This window comes from Danio aesculapii, chromosome 2, assembly GCF_903798145.1.
Source record: "Danio aesculapii chromosome 2, fDanAes4.1, whole genome shotgun sequence".
Taxonomy (NCBI): Eukaryota; Metazoa; Chordata; class Actinopteri; order Cypriniformes; family Danionidae; genus Danio; species Danio aesculapii.
The window spans coordinates 24,798,402-24,817,726 of NC_079436.1; the positions used below are offsets into that span (position 1 = coordinate 24,798,402).

At 35.4% G+C, this 19,325-nt stretch overlaps 1 protein-coding gene across 1 annotated transcript; it reads right to left on the reverse strand.

Moving 5' to 3' along the window:
* Positions 1–998: 998 nt before the first annotated feature.
* nck1a (NCK adaptor protein 1a) lies at positions 999–17,013 on the reverse strand. The gene is made up of 3 exons (XM_056475904.1): positions 16,915–17,013; positions 5,045–5,754; positions 999–1,966 (listed from the first exon to the last, which is right to left on the reverse strand). Exons 1-3 carry the CDS (start codon positions 16,946–16,948, stop codon positions 1,766–1,768), a joined length of 945 nt encoding a protein of 314 aa, XP_056331879.1. The 5' UTR covers positions 16,949–17,013; the 3' UTR covers positions 999–1,765.
* Positions 17,014–19,325: the final 2,312 nt, after the last annotated feature.

The window sequence follows — 19,325 nt, forward strand, 5'->3', positions numbered from 1 at the left end:
TGTTATTATTTAACATTATTATTTATTTTAGGGTAACGTATTATTCTTATTATTATTGTTTTTTATGTACTTAATTTTTGGTTTGGCTCTTAATACTGTTTGTCTAGTGTGGATATTGTAATGGATATTGGATAACTGTTCTAGTTTACTGTAGTCTATATACTATTACACATTTTCTTGGTATTCATAATAATAATATATTTTAAATAAATGTATTAAATAACATTTAATAATAATAGTATATTTTTTATGATGATTTCTAAATACTACTAATACTTATTATTTTCCATTCTTTGTTTCTTCTTACAAATAATTATTGTTTTACAAAGAAATGTAGATTTATTATTTCTTATTTATGATTTATTGCTTATTGTATTTTATTTATTTTGTTATGTATTATTTATATCACTTATTTTAAGACATGTATTTAATTAGTTACATTGTTATCCATACTACTACGTTCATTCATTCATTCATTCTCTTTTCAGCTTATTCCCTTTTATTAATCAGGGATCACCACAGCGGAATGAACTGCCAACTTATCCAGCACATGTTTTACACAGATGCCCTTCCAGTTGCAACCCAGTACTGGGAAACACCCACACATTCTCATATGCACACACATACACTTGACATACACATAAACAGCTGAAGGAAACCCGTGCCAACACAGGGAGAACATGTAAACTACACTCAGAAATGCCAACTGGCTCAGCCAGGACTCAAACCAGAGGCCTTCTTTCTGTAAGGCGACAGTGCTAACCACTGAGCCACCTTGTCGCCCTAATATTAATAATAATAATGTGTATGTATATATATATATATATATATATATATATATATATATATATATATATATATATATATATATAAAGAGAGAGAGAGAGGGACTTAATATTATTTTTCTTTATTTTGAACAAAGTAACCAGAAACTTTATTTAAACATATTCTATTATAAAAATTAACTAAATCCCCAGACACATTAAGTAAAAAAGACAAACTTGTATGTACAATACTTTATTTTTAAAAGATACACTTATCAAGAAGTGATACGGAACAACATCATTCTTGTGGAAGGAAACGACATTCACAGTATACAAGTTGTTACAAATTGTAATTGTAATGACAAATTAGTACTTGAGAAAGACAATTAGGGAAAAAGGTGTTAAACAGTCAACATGTCAATGGAAATAAAAATATAACCTACTTCTTTGAAAAATCCAATGCAGATTAAAATGAAAGATTTGGCACTGACAAAAGAACTGCTTAGCAATAAAATGATGACACATTTAGGCAAAAATTACATTCTATATGGGCTTTAAAGTCACATATTGGGCTTTTAATTTCCCACAATGATTATCTAACTGTGCCCATTCTCACATTGTCCTCAGCCGGGTTCTTTAGATCAAATAATGAATTTTATATGTAAAAACTGCAACAAAATTTTGAGATTTATTCTTCATTTTCACCCCTTTAAAACTGACACAATGAGCCTACAAACATACACGAATGCAAAGGCCAAGTGAGGAATTATTTTTCAACTGCTGCACTGAAATCAGTTGTTCATTTATAGCTTATCATCCTGATATACTGTATACCAAAGATGGCATTCAAATTTGCAAAATATCCCATAGCAAGTCTGGAACAAATGAATCTTTATTGTATGTAATTGTTAATTCAAGAACATTACATTTAATCAAAGGAGATTTTACTATCCCAATGGATTTTTAAAGTTGCTGACAAATAACAGGAGGTTTTAGAGACTCTAGGCACAGGTTAATGCTTTTATCAGGTACAGTTTATCTCCATGTTCACTGGTAAATATGGGGGCCTTTTTGTAATGTTCCACCAGATCCTCCATGGAGCTGAACTTGCGCTGACCAATGCAGTAGAATCCATCATTTAGCTGCACCTTGAAATGCTTGTTCTTGTACAATGCCTTCAGAGAGATGGAGAAGTCGTTTGGCTGGGGGAAAGGAAATTAAAAATGAGTGGTTGCGGTTTCAAAAAAGCACAAATAAAATCAACGCATCTACCCTTCAGAATGCATAAATTAATAAAAATAAATAAACAAAGCAGACTATGTAAAGTATGTATGTAAACGATGTCTATTATGGCATTTTAAATATTGTTATGGATGTCTCCTACTGTGGGTTTAAAGCAATAAAAGTGCATTTTTTTCTTAATATAGATATTTGTCACGTATTAGCATATTGCTAGCTCGATCGTTTTGTTCAGGCAGCAATAGAAACCCGTATGTCCAGCTTTATCTTACTATTTTTTCATTTCTGGTGATCTTAGAAAGTAAACTATAATAATAAATCTGATATTGAACACCGTGTGGTGTATTGTCAGTGGTCTTTATGTTTTGTCTTCCTTGATGACATTTCACTTACTTTATGCCACCTTCCGACATAACATAGTACTGCAATAAGGTTTAATTTGAGTGGACGTTGAATACTTCAAAAAGAATTGTCCTTTGGTCTTGAATGTGCAATCAGTTCTTAATTATCTTATAATTAAAATCTGAATCTGAAAACCCGAAACTACTTCAGGTGGCCTTACAGACACGCCAGTGCAAACACACATCTTTTCCATAGGTTTCATATTTCGTCTGTCTCTCCCATGTGCCTTTTTTAATATTATACTTGAGTATGCACAGTCATAAAGCGTGTTATAAGCCAAGCTCTTTTCCTTGCTTAATGCATAGAAACCCAGATTTCCTTTCTTTTCTTTTCCAGCATAATATACACTAGCCTGACAGTGGATATGTGTCTAACAAAGACCAAAGTCTGGCTTTTTATACAGTTTTGTTACACATGTTTGTGCATGACCTAAGGAAACTATACTCTTTTTTTAAATAAACACAGTTCATTTATCAGAGAAAGTATTGCAGGCTTAAAATCCCAAACTTTTCACAAACCTTCTAAAGCTTTGATAAATAATATTAATAAATATTAAAAATGTGTGGATTATAATTGAGATCAATGTTAACACTTTACAGTTGGTTTTGTGGCTGTAAACCATTCTCATCAAATGCCACTGAGCTTTAAATGATGATGTTTAGCATCTGAGGTAATTTGGTTATGAAAAACGTTGTTATGAAAAAAAATTATGAATATCACAAATGCATAAGGTGTGCGTTATATTTGAGATCTACACTTTACAGTTGGTTTTGTAACTGTAAATCATTCTCCTCCAATGCTATTGAAGTTATAAAAGTGTCTACCAATGTCGTATGTAACTTTAGAAAATATAGAACAGTCATGTGCATACATATTATGTGCTCAGTCTATGGGCTTGTGCAATAATGGCTACTAGTATGTGTGCCTGTATGTTGCTTTACACCACCATTTACTAACCTGAAATGATCAATACAGAGTTTTCCCAGATCATTGTCATATAAATGCACACTGAGACTGGAATTTTGACGACTCATTTCAGGCAGTGCAGAGGATGTTGGTTTACTGATTATACAGTATAAGATATGACAATGATGTCACACTACAGTGTGAATAACTTTTTATTATGCGTTCACTATTGAGTTGTCAGATATACAGTTTTTGATATGCACTTGTTTTAATGCATTTTAACATAAATCACAGCAGTGTCTGTATATGAAGGATGTAGGATGTTCATCACATGCAGAGGTTTAAATTGGTGGCACGCAGCTGATTGGTCAAACTTTTTAAAGTTATTTATGGAAAACTGTTAACCAATCAAAACAGTGAGTGTTTCAAATAACTTCTGAATGAAACACTATGATTAGAACATTAAATAAGGGGGATTCTTTTCAAAGAAAATGAATGCCTCTAAATGACCTCTTACCACCTCAGATGTATTTTCTTTAAAAGTGTGACTACTCATTAACGCAGCTAGACCTCTTTGTTTTTTAATTGATCTTGTAATTAATTTGATTCTTGTTACTACTTGTATTCATTGACATGCTTGTTTTAATGAGCACAGAATGAAAAAAGAACAAGGTTTTTACTTCTGATGTTGTGTTCCAAATGGGATATATCCCCTGCCGAAGAACACTTTGGAGTGAAAATAATCATAGCCGACATATTGAAGTATCATTCCAAACTGAAGTGCTTAAAGCTGGCCACTTTGAAGGGCGCTTCGGAATGTAGAATTTCAAAGTATCCATATTGTTAAGTTTTGTACACTGCATTCCATTCCATTCCATCCCCTATGCCCTAATCCCTTTGAAGCTGTCAGTCCGGAGGGTAAAACCTTAGAAGGGATTAGGGCATAGGGATGAGCCCTTCGAAATGGAACACAGTCTGAATCTACAATTGAGAATAAGGTGTCTGCAGAGCAAATGTGGGTCTTTTTAATTTTTCGGACATTGCTAAATCATGCTATGAAAAGTTTCCTCTTACCTGACCCAAACCCTAAGCCGGATATATATTTTTATATTAAATAAAAAACACAGATCATCCATTTGAGGCCTGAATTAAATTAGTAAGATCTCGATCATATATTTTAGCATAATTTGCTCCTCCCCCAAAATGGCGAGCGACATGAACAGAGCTGAGCTCCAGAAAGGGGGACCTTGAGCTCCAGCTCCTCATTGCTGCACTTCTTCTACACTCTCAGAAATAAAGGTACGCGAGCTGTCACTGGGGTAGTACCTTTTCAAATGGTACACATTTGCACCTGAAGGGTCCATATTGGTACCTCAAAGGTATATATTAGTACCTACAAAGTGGAACACTTTTGTACTTTTTAGGTCCTAACATGTACCCTTAAGGTATTAATATGGGCCTTTTAGGTACAACATTGTACCTTTTGAAAAGGTACCACCCCAGTGGGGGTTGAGGTTAGGGGTGGGGTAGGTGTCCACATTGAAACAGTTTATAGGAGGAGGAGCTGGAGCTCAAGCACCATCTCCATTGCCCAGTGATGGCTGGGGTCGGGGACATGCCTTTAAAACGGGCAGTTTTGTACAAATTAAATTGTATGAATTCCTAAAAATTGGCCACTTTTCTTACAGGACGTAAAATAGTTACGTTTTCTCATAAGATTGGGCTGGACTTACCGTAGACTCACTGTCTCTGATAAGGAAATCTCCATCTACACCCCTCTGGTTCAAGACCATCTCAGCCTGGTGCCGTGTCAGTTTTCCATAGTACCATTGTTTTCCTCCAAACTTTCCATCCATAGAGGGTTTAATGTCATAATTTGAAGGAGGAGGCGCTGAAATGCCCAATTCCTTATGTGTTTTCTGCACAACTGTCACATAGTTCTTGGGCACTAAACCCACTTGCCCATTTTCCTTTCTACACTTCCACCATTCAGGATCATTCTCGGGTTTCTCCAACACATCCATAAGTTCGTCCTTGTTGAAGTTCAGCTCCTCGACATTGCCGGAGCTGAAATGATAAAGTGCCTGTACAGTCTGCAGAACCTGAGAGCTGTTGTTGTTGTGCCCCACGGAGGCCAGTTTATCTTGGAGAGAGTTCACGGAACCGACCCTCATTGTCCCGTCCACGTCCTCTGTGACATAATTGGAGGGAAACCATCCAGAAAGGCCATTATAGGATCCTCTCCACCAGCCGTCGCTGCACTTCTCCATTACGATGACCCTTGTTCCCTTGACCAGAGATAGCTCGTCCTCTCGTTCTGCGGTGTAGTTGAACTTGACCAGCGCAGGAAGATTGAGGTCGTAAAGTCGCTCATCGCCATCATGATTCTCTCCACTGGAGGACAAATCTCGCACACAGCCTTTCTGCTTCACTTTCCCAATTCCTGCAGTCATAGAGAGAGTAACGTAAAGTTAATGTAAACTGTTAAAGAGCCACTATTATGGGTTTTTGAAAATGACCTTCCATCCAGTGAGCAACACAGCTCAAAGTGAATGAAAAAATCAAGTGCACCTTGTATAAAAATATAGATTTTTTAATAAAAGATTCGACTCAGAGTTGTTTATCATTCGTCTGGATCTTTTGTCTGTTCATATCAAAGTTGACATGAAACAATACCAAATATAAATAGCCTTGTCTGGAAAAACATGAATGCACCTTTCCTCACAAACACTAGTGGAGTGAGGGTGTTTGCGTAAGATTGATCATGACTGAAGATGAGTAAATGTTCTGGAGATTAATACAATAACCTACCCTGCAACGAGGAATTCGTCTGCCATTTATTAAAGGTCAGAAAAGACTATCTAGGTATGAGCGTTGTCAGATTTGACAGGAAATTTATCTGTACACAGCTAATGGATCAGTTTCTTCCTCCATTTCACAAGTGTGATTAAATTGGTTGTCTCCTTGTTTGCTCTAGCTTGCAAAATGTGTATTTAATTGGGTTTGGTTACTTGTAATCGCGTTGTGTGGTTTGTACTTTATTGCGTCTAAAAGCCATGTTGAAAACGCATGACGCATGCCACTTTCTTTATCGATTTAAATGCGTTTATGAGCTCACGATCAGGGCTTAATTTGTGACGGAACCTTTGAAATCTGATCTGGCACCTCATTTTACCGATACCCCTCCTCAACCGCCCTCCTCCTCCGTCCGCTGTTCACTTTCACTTTCTTCCGCGACTCCCCAACCTTCCACCAATCCCCTCCCCCAGGCTACACTTTCATACGAGACACTTCTCCATCCTCGGGTAACATGCCGGATCCGTTACCCTGATCTGTTCCGGGACCTCGCAATTCACAAATTAAGCACTGCTCGCGATCCTCTGCCATTTGTTGCTGCTATGGCCACCATCAGCTGTTCCTACACATGTGCGGCGGTCAAGTTTTAAAATAGTTCAGCTTTTGCCAATATGTAGATTAATACTGAATGCGTGTCGTTGTTATTACTTATGGTTAAGAATAGAGCAATATGCTGGTGTTTAATTGCACTCCTGCATTGGGCTCACACATACACGCTGACTACTTCAACAATGTTGATAAGACATGGTTGGCATTTCTCTCTGTCTCGTGCTGAACGCAGTCGACCAATCACAACAGACAGGTCATCGGACCAATCAGCGCAGATTAGCAATGCACTAAGGAGGGGTTTGGGAACAAATGAATCATTGAACGAATCATATTGGAGTCATTGTGAAAATTAAGTAAAAATAAGTGCATAATATAAGACAAGACATAACCTTGCATGCATTTCAGCGTCTTTTTAAAGACCTCCCAAACCATTTTAATGCATAATAGGGGCTCTTTAATATGAGAATATGGACAATGCTGATTTTACATTTTTTTTAGGGTGGAAATATACAATTAAAACAACAAATGATAATCACAAGCTAGTATAATGCTACATTAGCTGTTCAAAGTAACATGATTTAGATTTATTAAGTGAAACATATTCTTTAGGTTATTAAAACTATATTCACACAATGAAAAAATCCTGTTCTTTGTGAAACGCAAAATGTCCTTCAATGACAAAAACCTACAAAATCTTTATTTTTAGCATTCTGATAAAATACAACAATTAATCCTCAAGGTAGGTGATTTATCCATGGTTAAATCCCTTGTAACAGAACCTGAAGCTCAAAAAAGTAAAAAAACAATTGACCTTAGAGTATATAGGTATAATTGGATCAACTTGTGGGTCAATTAATGATACAGAATTTTTTTATGGGAGAACTATAGCTTTAATAAATAAAAATGATAATAAAATGGCTGTAATTAAATTGTAAAATGATTATAACAAAAGCTTTTGTGAAAGTGCATAACTCGCACTAAGCAAATGTCATGTATGTTTCATCAGAGTATGATGTCTCGTTTCTGGAAACAATTATTTTTATATGTATAAAACATTTGATAACTTTTTTTTTGCAGTTTTAAGCATTTTGGTTGATTGAAGTAAAATCCATCAAATACATATAAATATTAAATATTGACAGAACTATTCGTTAAATATTTAAATATATATTTTTAATTCCAAAATAATTTGTAATATTTACTATTGATTCTTTCTTCTTTTGGTAAATTGATTCAATAGCAGTGTTATATTTGCAGACCATCTGGCAGAAAAAACAACAACAATTAATCATTTGAATGCTTCAGACCTGCAAATCATTAGACCAATTATCAGCTCGTGTCTTCAAAATCTCGTGTCTAGAGTTTGTTAATAATGTAAACACTGACAAACTGACATAACAAGCATGTATGACAGGTTCGCTAAATCAAGTCAGGAAAGCACACCCATGATCCCAAAAGAAAGAAATTCCAGATTGGCGATTGGGTAACGGAACATCAGACATTCATTTCTGGGCCTGAGTCTGTGTGTCTGCACAAACACTAAAATACACACCCAACCAGGGCTGTCAACATATCATTCTCCTTTCAGGATAATATGGGTCATAATGATGACAGAAATGGCAAACTCTAAAGAATAAAAGTTCCTTCCAAAAGGTTGTTTTTACACTGATGCCGTACAAGAACCATTTTTGCTTCTAAAAAGAATATTTTAGTACAGTGTTTCTCAACCACGTTCCTGGAGGACCACCAACATTGCATGTTTTAGATGTCTCCTTTGTATGTCACCCCTATTACAAGTCTTTCAGTCTTTTCTAATGAGCTGATAATCTGAATCAGGTGTGTTTGGTTAAGGGAAAAAGGAAAATGTGCAGAGCTGGTGGTCCTCCAGGAACGTGGTTGAGAAACACTGTTTTAGTGTATCTTTTGCAGTGTGAAAAACATTTTAATGATTCTTTTTCCAAGGTTTCATGCATGCAAGCTTCTCAATGTAACTGTTGACAATGGTAAATCATGTTTAACAATGCAGTTTATAGTCATTTTCGACTTTGAAATGTTCTAACATTTTGAAAAGTAATGTTTACCAAACATTCTTGCTAGTCCCCACTGTCTTCAATAGTATGGAAAAAGTAAATAATAAAAGTCAGTGGGGACCAAAAACCATTTGGTGAGTAAATAACAACATTTTCTAATACGGCTGAACTATCCTTTTATCTATTGACCTTAATTTTCATGCAAGAGCGGGCAGGGTCATAATAAGCTAATTGTGTCGAGACTTTTGGTCTCATTCATTTGCATTGATTTTCAGCCAAACAAAAGGCCTTGCACTGTGTTGCGAACTGATATTTTCTTATTATAGTATCTTAATAAGGTTTACAAACACACTGGTTTGTAGAGCAAGTAGTTTGACCATTTACTGCCATATTTTTTTTATTCCTACACTGTAAAAAATATTACTTAATTACCAGTTTTCTGTATTTTGTGATTCATGTTTTAAATTTTTATTTTCTCCCATTTATTTATGCTTTTGAATAGCATTATAAAACCTTGATCTTTCTTCTGATAACTTTTAACTTTAAAAAGTGAAAAAGTGACTTTAATTACATTTTTGTGTAGTTTAAAGTCATTAATTTGGTAACACTTTATTTTGATGGTCCGTTTGAGTATTAGTAGGCTGTCTGCTTGATATCTGTTGATACTGCTCCTTCAACAGACATTTAACTGACTATAAGAAACTTTGTATGTACATGTCAATTTATACTAACCCTAACCCCAACCTAACAGTCTACTTATAATCTAATGAGAATTAGTTAGCATGTAGATGCAATGTAACTTAAATTCAACAAACGGACCATCAAAATAAAGTGTGACTGACTATATATTGTCTGGGTTGGTGTTGTATTTTATGGGACAGAAACCTTGTAATAAGCTGCCAGTACATTTTCTACTATTTTACAGACTTATTTATATATATGTATTTTTTGTACTGTAGATTTTTTCAAACTATTAAAATCTCAATAAAAGTTGATTTGTTAAACTGTAGAGTTGAATTTTCGACATCAAAGATAGACAGAGCAGAGATCAAGGTCCAATAATGCAATTCACAACCGTAAAAAAGCGGAAAACGCAAAATACAGAAACTGTTAAATAACAGATATATTTTCAGTGTAGTCATTTACCCAAATTAATCAAAAGAGAACATTCGCATTGCAAAATAAGGTGAATAGAGTCTCAATATAAAAACTCCCCACAGTTTACACATGATTTATAGAGAAACGGATCAAGTGGAATCACTTAGTGACTCTTTGTGGAATCATAAAGAGACCGACACTTCTTCACCAAAGGTTGCATTAAAGTTTCTCAGAGTGTTATAGACATTTAAGTCCATTTCTCACTGGCCCTGCGATCAAACAGTTCCTACAACAGCACACTGTCTTATTTGTATATTTAAGTGTCAGATTAGAGTTTATCCTAAAGGCCAGCAGCTTCCCAGGGTCTTGTCTTGCTTGTTGCTGATGAAACTGATATTTGACATGTAGTTTTCAATAAAGCAGCAGCGAGGGGCTGTTCCTCTCCTCTCCTCATCTTGTTGTTGTGCAGCAGGGCAGTCACTTCTCACTGTACTGGTTAGATCCAGTTTGCTCTGTTCTTTCAAGAGAGTAATTCATGGAAAAGTCTTCAGAAGAACAGCAGGCTAATGAGCTTTTTAGAAAAACATGTTTCTCATGAGCATTGTTGATTGTTGAAACCAAAATTGGATTTCAGAAGCAGAAGTGCACTCAGCATATATAGACATTTTGCATATTATTATGAAATATTATTATGAAATATATAGAGAGAGAGTTGAAGTCAAAATTATTAGCCATCCTGTGAAATTTGAATTCTTTTTCAAATATTTCCAAAGTGATGCTTTTAACAGTATTTTTTATAATTGTTTATTTTCTACTGGGAAAGGTCTTTTTTTAGTATGGCTGAAATAAAAATGTTATTATTTTAAAAACATTTTAAGGTCAATATTATCAGCCACCTTGATTATCTACAGTACAAACCACTGTTGTCAAATAACTTGCTTAATAACCTATTTAAGTATTTAAAATTTTAAGCTCTTTAAGCTGAAAACTAGTCAATCTTACAAAATAACTAGTAAAATATTATGTGCTGCCATCATGGCAAATATTTTTATTTATTTATTAAATTTTATTTTTTTATTACATTTTTAAATTTAATTTAATTTAACTTAATTTTTCTTTTTCTTGTCTTTTATTTTATAATTTAATTTTAAACACAAAATGTATCTGAGATTCCAGACTGATAATATTTTATAAACATTTTATTCATTTAAAATATATATTATATATATATATATATATATATATATATATATATATATATATATATATATATATATATATATATATATATATATATATATATATATATATGTTATATATATGTTATATATATGTTATATATTTTCAAATTAAATGTATTTTTTCACAGTTATGGAAAAAACAAGAAACATGAATTCAATGAATATTTTAGGTATGATTTTAAGTACAAAAATGTTAATATTTGTTTTATTAGGTCTAACACATATATAACACACATATATAAATGCAAAAACACAAAAGAACACACTACACCAGGGATGGGCAAATTCGATCCTGGAGGGCCGGTGTCCCTGCATAGTTTTGCACCAACCCTAATCAAACACACCTGCTTGTAGCTTTCTAGTGATCTTGAAGACACTAATTAGGGTGTTCAGGTGTGTTTGATTAGTGTTGGAGCAAAACTCTGCAGGGACACCGGCCCTCCAGGATCGAGTTTGCCCATGCCTGCACTACACAATACGTTATAGATGATATATGGTATGTATAAATGAGAACAATCCAAATAAATTTTTGCTGATATTAAATGTGATCTACATAAATTCACTACAGAGAGAATCTTCTATTGGTAAACCATCATCAACGAGAATGCAAAGTCAGTCATTCCAGATCCACGCAAGCAACCAGAGATGCTACAACTATCTTTAAAGCATTGTTAACATATTACAATGTACACAAAAAATAGCAACAAAACGAGCCGTGCCCTCCAAATGAAAAGGAAACCACATTGTCTATCCATGACCATCAACAGGAAGAAAAAGCAGAAGAGTGATAGAAGAGTTTCCTGTCAAATAAACACCAGCGCAATACATTGGGCAGAGTGTTGAAAGAGCCTCATGATCCTGTGAACTCATTCTATGTGTGCAATAACAGCTCATAACTTTCCAAACTTATCCAGAACAGCGCTTTTATTCCAACTGACCATGAAAGCATAAAAAAGTCACAGGCATAAAATTGGAGGGAAACAAGTTGTCTGTGATAAATCACAATTATGGCCATTTGTGATGCAACCCATTTAAGAGGTAAAACCATCATGCGGACGTGTGGAAAAGACAACGAAGTCGAACTTTTATTTTAGTGGAAATTCCAGGCAATGGTAATGAAAGCGAGATCCACGCAGATCTTGACTGTCTTTATGACGTGACTCAAGGACAAAGCTGGAAGCATTGCATCCTGTCTGCTTTTGTTTCATTTCCTCTGACAGCCAGAATAACTGCAGCTCAGCTTTCCAGTCAGTTTTCCACATGCGTAAAAACATTTAAAAGCAAAGATAAGACAGAATTCTACCTAAAAAAAACCCTTGGCATCACATGTCCATATGAAAGTAGACCTGGAATGGGAAGCTCATAAAGTCTTAGAGTGGACTTCAGTCCAAGAGCTGAACAAAGATGCATTGAACACAAAGTTTGAAATGAGTTTGCATGCATCTGGCGAGGTTTGCATGTTGTTTTGTTCCAGTTTCACCATTTTCCACAACTGACGTTTTTGCATTGACCTAATTTTGTTCTTATATTGATTGAGATCTCTCGCGCTGGCCTGGTTTTAAAAAAGCTGAGTGTGATTATCGATGTAATGTGACCCTTGGCAAGCTGCAGTTTGGTATCCACGACAGGAATTGAGTGAACACAGCCAAATCACCCCGCCTTTGTTTCTGTTCGGCTGAGCTCACTCCACCAATGACATCATAAGACAAATAGCCTCTTCACAAACACATGTAGCATCCAAGAACTGTCAGCAAAGGTAGCGCCGTTAGCTCTCAAAGCGACGCAAACACACGCATTCACACAAACACAGACTCGAGATGAACGTCGGTTTGTTTTTCTGTTCACTTTGATCTTGCAGCTGCAGTGTCCTTTACTGTATCCTTTCAAACAATGACATTTAAAATGAGCACTCAAAAAGATATTATAGCTGCTTGTTCAAACTACAATTTAAACAATGCAGGGTTTCATTCATGTCTTCATTTCATCCCAACACAAATGGATTAGGTGAGCAATCATTTTTACAAATTTAAGTGGATTGAACATAAAACAATTAAGTTGTCCCAAAAAAAAACTTAAGAATTGTGGTGTTTCAGCTCATTTTGAATAATCAGAATCAGAATCAGAAAGAGCTTTATTGCCAGGTATGTTCACACATACGAGGAATTTGTTTTCGTGACAGAGCTTCTACAGTGGAACAGAATAACAAAGACAGGACAAAAAACAGATAATAAATATATATTTTTAAAAATACAAGTAAGTGGTTTAAACAAGAAAAAAAGTTTAGTTTTTTTGTTTACTTATTTAAAATGAGCTGAAACACCACAGTTCTTAAGTTTTTTTTGGGACAACTTAATTGTTTTATGTTCAATCCACTTAAATTTGTAAAAATGATTGTTAACCTAATCCATTTGTGTTGGGATGACATGAAGACATGAATGAAGCCCTGCACGGTTTAAAGTGTAGTTTGAACAAGCAGCTATAATATCTTTTGAGTGCTCATTTTAAATGTCATTGTTTGAAAGGATACAGTAAAGGACACTGCAGCTGCAAGATCAAGATTTTTTTGGACAACTTAATTGTTTTATATTCAATCCACTTAAATTTGTAAAACTGATTGTTAACCTAATCCATTTGTGTTGGGATGACATAAATGATTTGAATGAAACTTTTGCTCCTTTTTTGAAGGGGGACAGCTTAAATCTTTTATGGTCAATCAACTCAAAATTGTAAAAAACAAAAACATTAGGTTAACTTAATCAATTTGTGTGGGGACAAACAGGAAGGCATCGTGTGGAACCAGCATTTTTTTTTGCAGCGTGTAACTTTAGACATATTTGGACTAAAAAAATCTGTAAAAATTACGGCAGTTGTTGTTTCCAGAACAGTACTGTAAAAAAATATGCAAGCAAGAAAACATATTAATTGACTGCAAATAGTTGCTTAGAAAAGAGGAGTCTGACATTTTGCCATTTTTGGGTACATGAGGGTTCCTCACTGTCTGATTTTACATTGAACTAACGTTTTTCTCACATTAGGTTAAAAGATAGCTTGTTGTCATGATGCTCTAAATCAAAATGTGAATATAAGAAATCCTTTAATATGTTTTTTAATGTGCGTGAATAAATCCTAACACCTGCGAGAGATTTAAGCTTCACTTTCCATGATCTTTTCCATGACAGAAGAGCATATATAATCAGAAATTTAAATATTTTATAATGTCTGTGATAAAAAAATTGAATAAATACATTTTAAATTTAAAAAAGTGTGAAGGCACTTTGAAATTGTAACATATGATCCAAAAACAGGAAGAAGCAAGTTGTGGCAACAGCTCGTCATCCCTCAACAACAACTCAACAAAGTTTTTATTTTTAAAGTTTGTTTTTTTACTATTTTTAAGTAAATCCTGATTGGCTTAGTTATTTGTAGTACAAATATATGAGATAAAGCATACGGCTGTAGTGTTTTTATTTGGACTTTTCCAGTGAACTTAAATTGTTTTTTATTTTCTTATTATTTTTACCTGCTTCCAAATAACATTATTAATAATCTTACAAAAGTATATGAGAGATGTCCATTTATGTTTTAAAATCACTTTGGCTTCTGTCCCGCTCTCGTCAGAACAGATTTTGACTGAGACAGAACAAAGAACTGTGAGAGTGTGTCTGTGTGGTCATTATTACTGTCCTGTCTTTAATAAACTGCAGACATGATCCACCAAAGCCAGCGGTGTCTGGGATTTCTTTGTGGCGAGAGACGAAGGCCGTGATAGTATAGTGATAGTCTGCATTGGTGTCATGACCCGGATGGGAGGGAGGTTTAGCGGGGTGAGTGTAGCAGAGGCCAGCTAGTAAAGTACTGTGTAGGTAAACCTCACTCCTCTGACCTCTAAAGGTGCTAGTGACAGACGCTAAAGGTCATGGTCTTTAGCCTCCTTGTTAGAGCAACTGACTCCCATGCAGAAAGTCGCTGGTTCTATCCCAGTCGGAGCGGGTTGGATGGTGTAGGACCGGTGGGGTTACACTGTACTTCTTCAACAAAAAAAACATATCAAATTTTATGTGCCTACTCATACATGGGGGTATGGGATCTTTTCATCCACCACCAGTGTGCAAAACCTGCACACGACGCAACGGCAGCCATATTGTGCCAACACACACCAGCTGATTGGTGGAAAGGAGACAAAGTGATGAAGCCAATTATAATATGGGGGTGGTTGGGAGCAAATTTGGGCTCTTTTTCGAAGGACATGCTGGTATTTTTAACGACCACAGAGAGTCAGGACCTTGGTTTAACCTCTCATCCGAAAAACCATTCTTCATCTTTACTACTAGTTAAAGCAATAAATAAACACGACTAAACATCTCACATCTCATGTTATCCTTTAATCAGTGTTACAGACCTCAAAAGAAATCAGTATAGCCGCTTATAATTAATAACCGCTTATAATATATCACATATAGAATTATACAATATTTACCACAGGCGAGTAACTCGGTGTCTACATCAGGTTATGTTTGCTAGAGAAATGATCTCTAAAGAATGACACTATATTAACCTACATTTTCCATGAGTAATGTCTTCGGTGTTTAATTGATATGTTTACAGAAATCTTTCATGGCACTATCATTCATTGTGTAGCCGACATTCATTCAATTATCAGCAGCATTTTGAAGAACGCAAAATTACACAAAACTTGAGACATTTTCCCTTTGTGCTGGAATCGGTTACACCCCCGTTTGGTATACAATAGCTTCTCTGAACTTCCACTGCATGCTAAAATGCACAGAGAGAGAGAGAGAGAGAGAGAGAGAGAGAGAAAGAAAGGCAGACACAGAGAGCAAGAAAGAGAGCTGGCAGGAGGCCACCAGAGCAGCCTGCAATTTTTCCCCTATTCTCCCAAATTTTCAAGTCCGGCTATTCACAAGTGAGCAAACAAAAACGCAAATAAGGAGTCTCATTTGTTGAAGAGCCCTTTTCTCGTCACTACTGTTCTTTTGTCCTCCAAAGATCCGCTGCTTGGCTCTGCCAAGTCACGACACCCCACTGTCTTGTCCACTGTAATACGGCAAATAAAACACTCTGAAATGCTGAAAGTGTTACAAAGGAGAAGAAGCGTAATGAGAGAGAAAGAAACCCAGAGTCAAAGACCTCAATTATTCATTGCCTCACATCCTTCTGTTTTTCCTGTGCTAGAAATCTGCGTTGAATTAGAGGGCTTCCGGCCGCCTTCACAGAGCAGCTCAAGTTGACAGTATAGAGGAGGTTTGAGGGGGCCTGCATGGGTTTCTGCTTTGATTTTTGCTTTTTAAGAGTGTCCAAGCTACCCCGAAGGGGCTGGTGCTATTTCCTCCCTCTCTTATAGGCAATTTTATAGACAAAAGGGAGCATTTGAAGTACCTGAGTGTGGCTGCCCTTTAAAATGTATGTCAATGGAGTGTTTGTGTGTGGGACTTATAGAAGTCATATAAGTTACACACACAAACAAACATGTCATTAACCTCTAAAACATTGTAGTATACTTAATCTAATGAAAGAGAGTCATATATTCTGGATAAAAAGTTTATAAAAAATAACTGAGGACAGTATTTTTCCATTATGACCTGCATTTAAACCCGTATTCACCTACTTTCGACTGGTCATGTGAGAAAAAGAGGGCAAAATAAACACAATGACACTTACAACAGACTGACAACACAAGTTTAAAACTACAAATCACACCCAGTACTCACAGAAACTGTTCTTTTCAAACTTATTATGCTAACATAAAGCAATGGCAACAACAAAACTCTGTCATGTTTGAAGAGAAGAAGATAATAAAGATGTACTTACGAAAGAAGTGTTTAAAAAGGTTGGCCATCTCCATTCCCAGCTCAGCGAGCAGCCGCCCTCTTTCACACACACTGTCTTTCTCTCTCTCACAGCTCTTCCATGAACTTCCTGAAAGTCCAGAGTTATTGACAGAGCTGCTCTCCACCCCACACACACATGACCATTTGCAGCCAATGGCTGTCAAGAGGCTCTCTCTGTAGGCTCTGTAGTGGCTGGCAGAGCCCCAAAAACACTCAGAGGTGCTTCTGTGGAAACTCAAACTCAAGGCAACTGTGTTTATCACTATGATGAGCTTACAGATGGAGCTTTATGAAGAGTTCAGATGCAAACACCTTCAAGTACCTCTGAAATGTTCTTCTAAAATAAACATTTGTCTCAGGTTCCTGTGTGTAGGTTCAGTTTTTCCACGTTTATGGCAAAGAATAAGTTAAATTTCATTCCCAGAAAAAATTCTAATTTTTGAAGAAAATAGCAGAGGCCACTGTTTTTGCATCTGTATGTTCTGCTGAGCCATAATATGTAAAAATTGTAATTGACGTTTGTATGTACGCATCAAGAATATTTTATATAGATTATACCTTTTGAATAAACCTTGCATTGTGGCTACACCGTGAATATTGTTGGCTTAATGATGAATTGTTTCTCAGATTTGGATAAATGGGCCTGTTAAATGAATATAAATATTTACACTAGCAGACTTTTGTCTCTGTGCTAAAAAGAACCCAAATTGTGTGGTTTGAAACCAAATGTTTTTAGAGTACACAATATCTCTTCATGATATTAAAATAACACTGTCTAAAATATAAACACACAAGTGGAATAATGTAAATGATGAAAAGCCCATATCAGGATAAAAATAGTTTAAGGAATGTTTAAAGATTTTTTTATTAAGGTATGATAACATCATTTATTTATACTGTGAATACATATACTCATAAACCTTTTAACGTTTCCCCCAAAACAAAACAAAACAAAACAAAACAAAACAAAACAAAACAAAACAAAACAAAACAAAACAAAACAAAACAAAACAAAACAAAACAAAACAAAACAAGACATGACATGACATGACATGACAAAACAAAACAAAACAGAACAAAACAAAACAAAACAAAACAAAACAAAACAAAACAAACAGCTTGATGTTGTGACAAAAGTGTCACAATTAAGTTTTTTTAATCTAACAGTTATTACTTTTAACTTTTAGTATAATAATTTCAACTTTTACTTCATGCGTCTGACTTTTGACATTTCATTAAACATTTGGCTGCCACAGTTTAAACTTTTTCATTTCATAATTATATTCCTTATCTTAAACATTCAAGTTTTTTGTAAAGTTATTTATTTATTTAGTGGTGGCCTGGTGGCTCAGTGGTTAACTGTCGCCTCACAGCAAGAAGGTCTCTGGTTCAAGTCCCGGCTGGACCAGTTTGTGTTTCTGAGTTTACATGTTCTTCCCGTGTTCATGTGGGTTGCTTCCGGGTGCTCCAGTTTCCCCCACAGGTCAAAGACATGCTGTACAGGTGAATTGAATAAACTAAGTTGTCCGTAGTGTGTGTGTGTGAATGAGAGTGGATGTTTCCCAGTATTGGGTTGCGGCCAGAAGTGCATCTGCTGCGTAAAACATAGGCTGAATAAGTTGCCGGTTCATTCCACAGTGGCGACCCCTGATTAATAAAGGGACTAAGCTGAAGGAAAATGAATGAATGAATGAATTGATTTATTTAAAATGGAATATACATTACTATCTGAAACACACAAGTAGTAAAAAATATTTTTTTTTAAACACGGTGCCTTACAATGATCAAGCCAATTTTGACAGATGTGGAAGAAAGTTTAAGAGGAACTAAGAAGCCCTCCTGATGACTGGGGTTTACCAAAACTTTTCCAAAATGTATTTTACCAACAACATCTAGCTTAGTTTACAATGTCTCAGTTGTACTATTTAATCAGTAACACTTTATAATGCAGTGGGGGGATGGCATGGTGGCACAGTGGTTAGCACGGTCACCTTACAGCAAGAAGGCTGCTGGTTTGAGTCCTAGCTGAGACTGTTGGCATTTCTGTGTGGAGTTTGCATGTTCTCCCCGTGTTCGTGTGTGTTCCCTCTGGGTGCATTGGTTGTACTGTATGTATGTGTGTGTGGGAATGTATGGGTGTTTCCCAGCATGGTGCTAGGTTGCAGTAACTGGCGGTTCATTCTGCTGATAAATCAGGGACTAATATGAAGGATAATTAATAAATGAATACAACACAGTGGTTTAAGGCATTACTGATCAAGTTTTTGTAATGTTTTACTTGGTACATGTTGTTACAAAAAAGGCATTTGTCTAAATTGTCTAAATTGTTAAAAGGAAAAAAGACAGAAAAAAATGCAAGCCAATAAAGGCAGAATATTATGCTTTCATGCT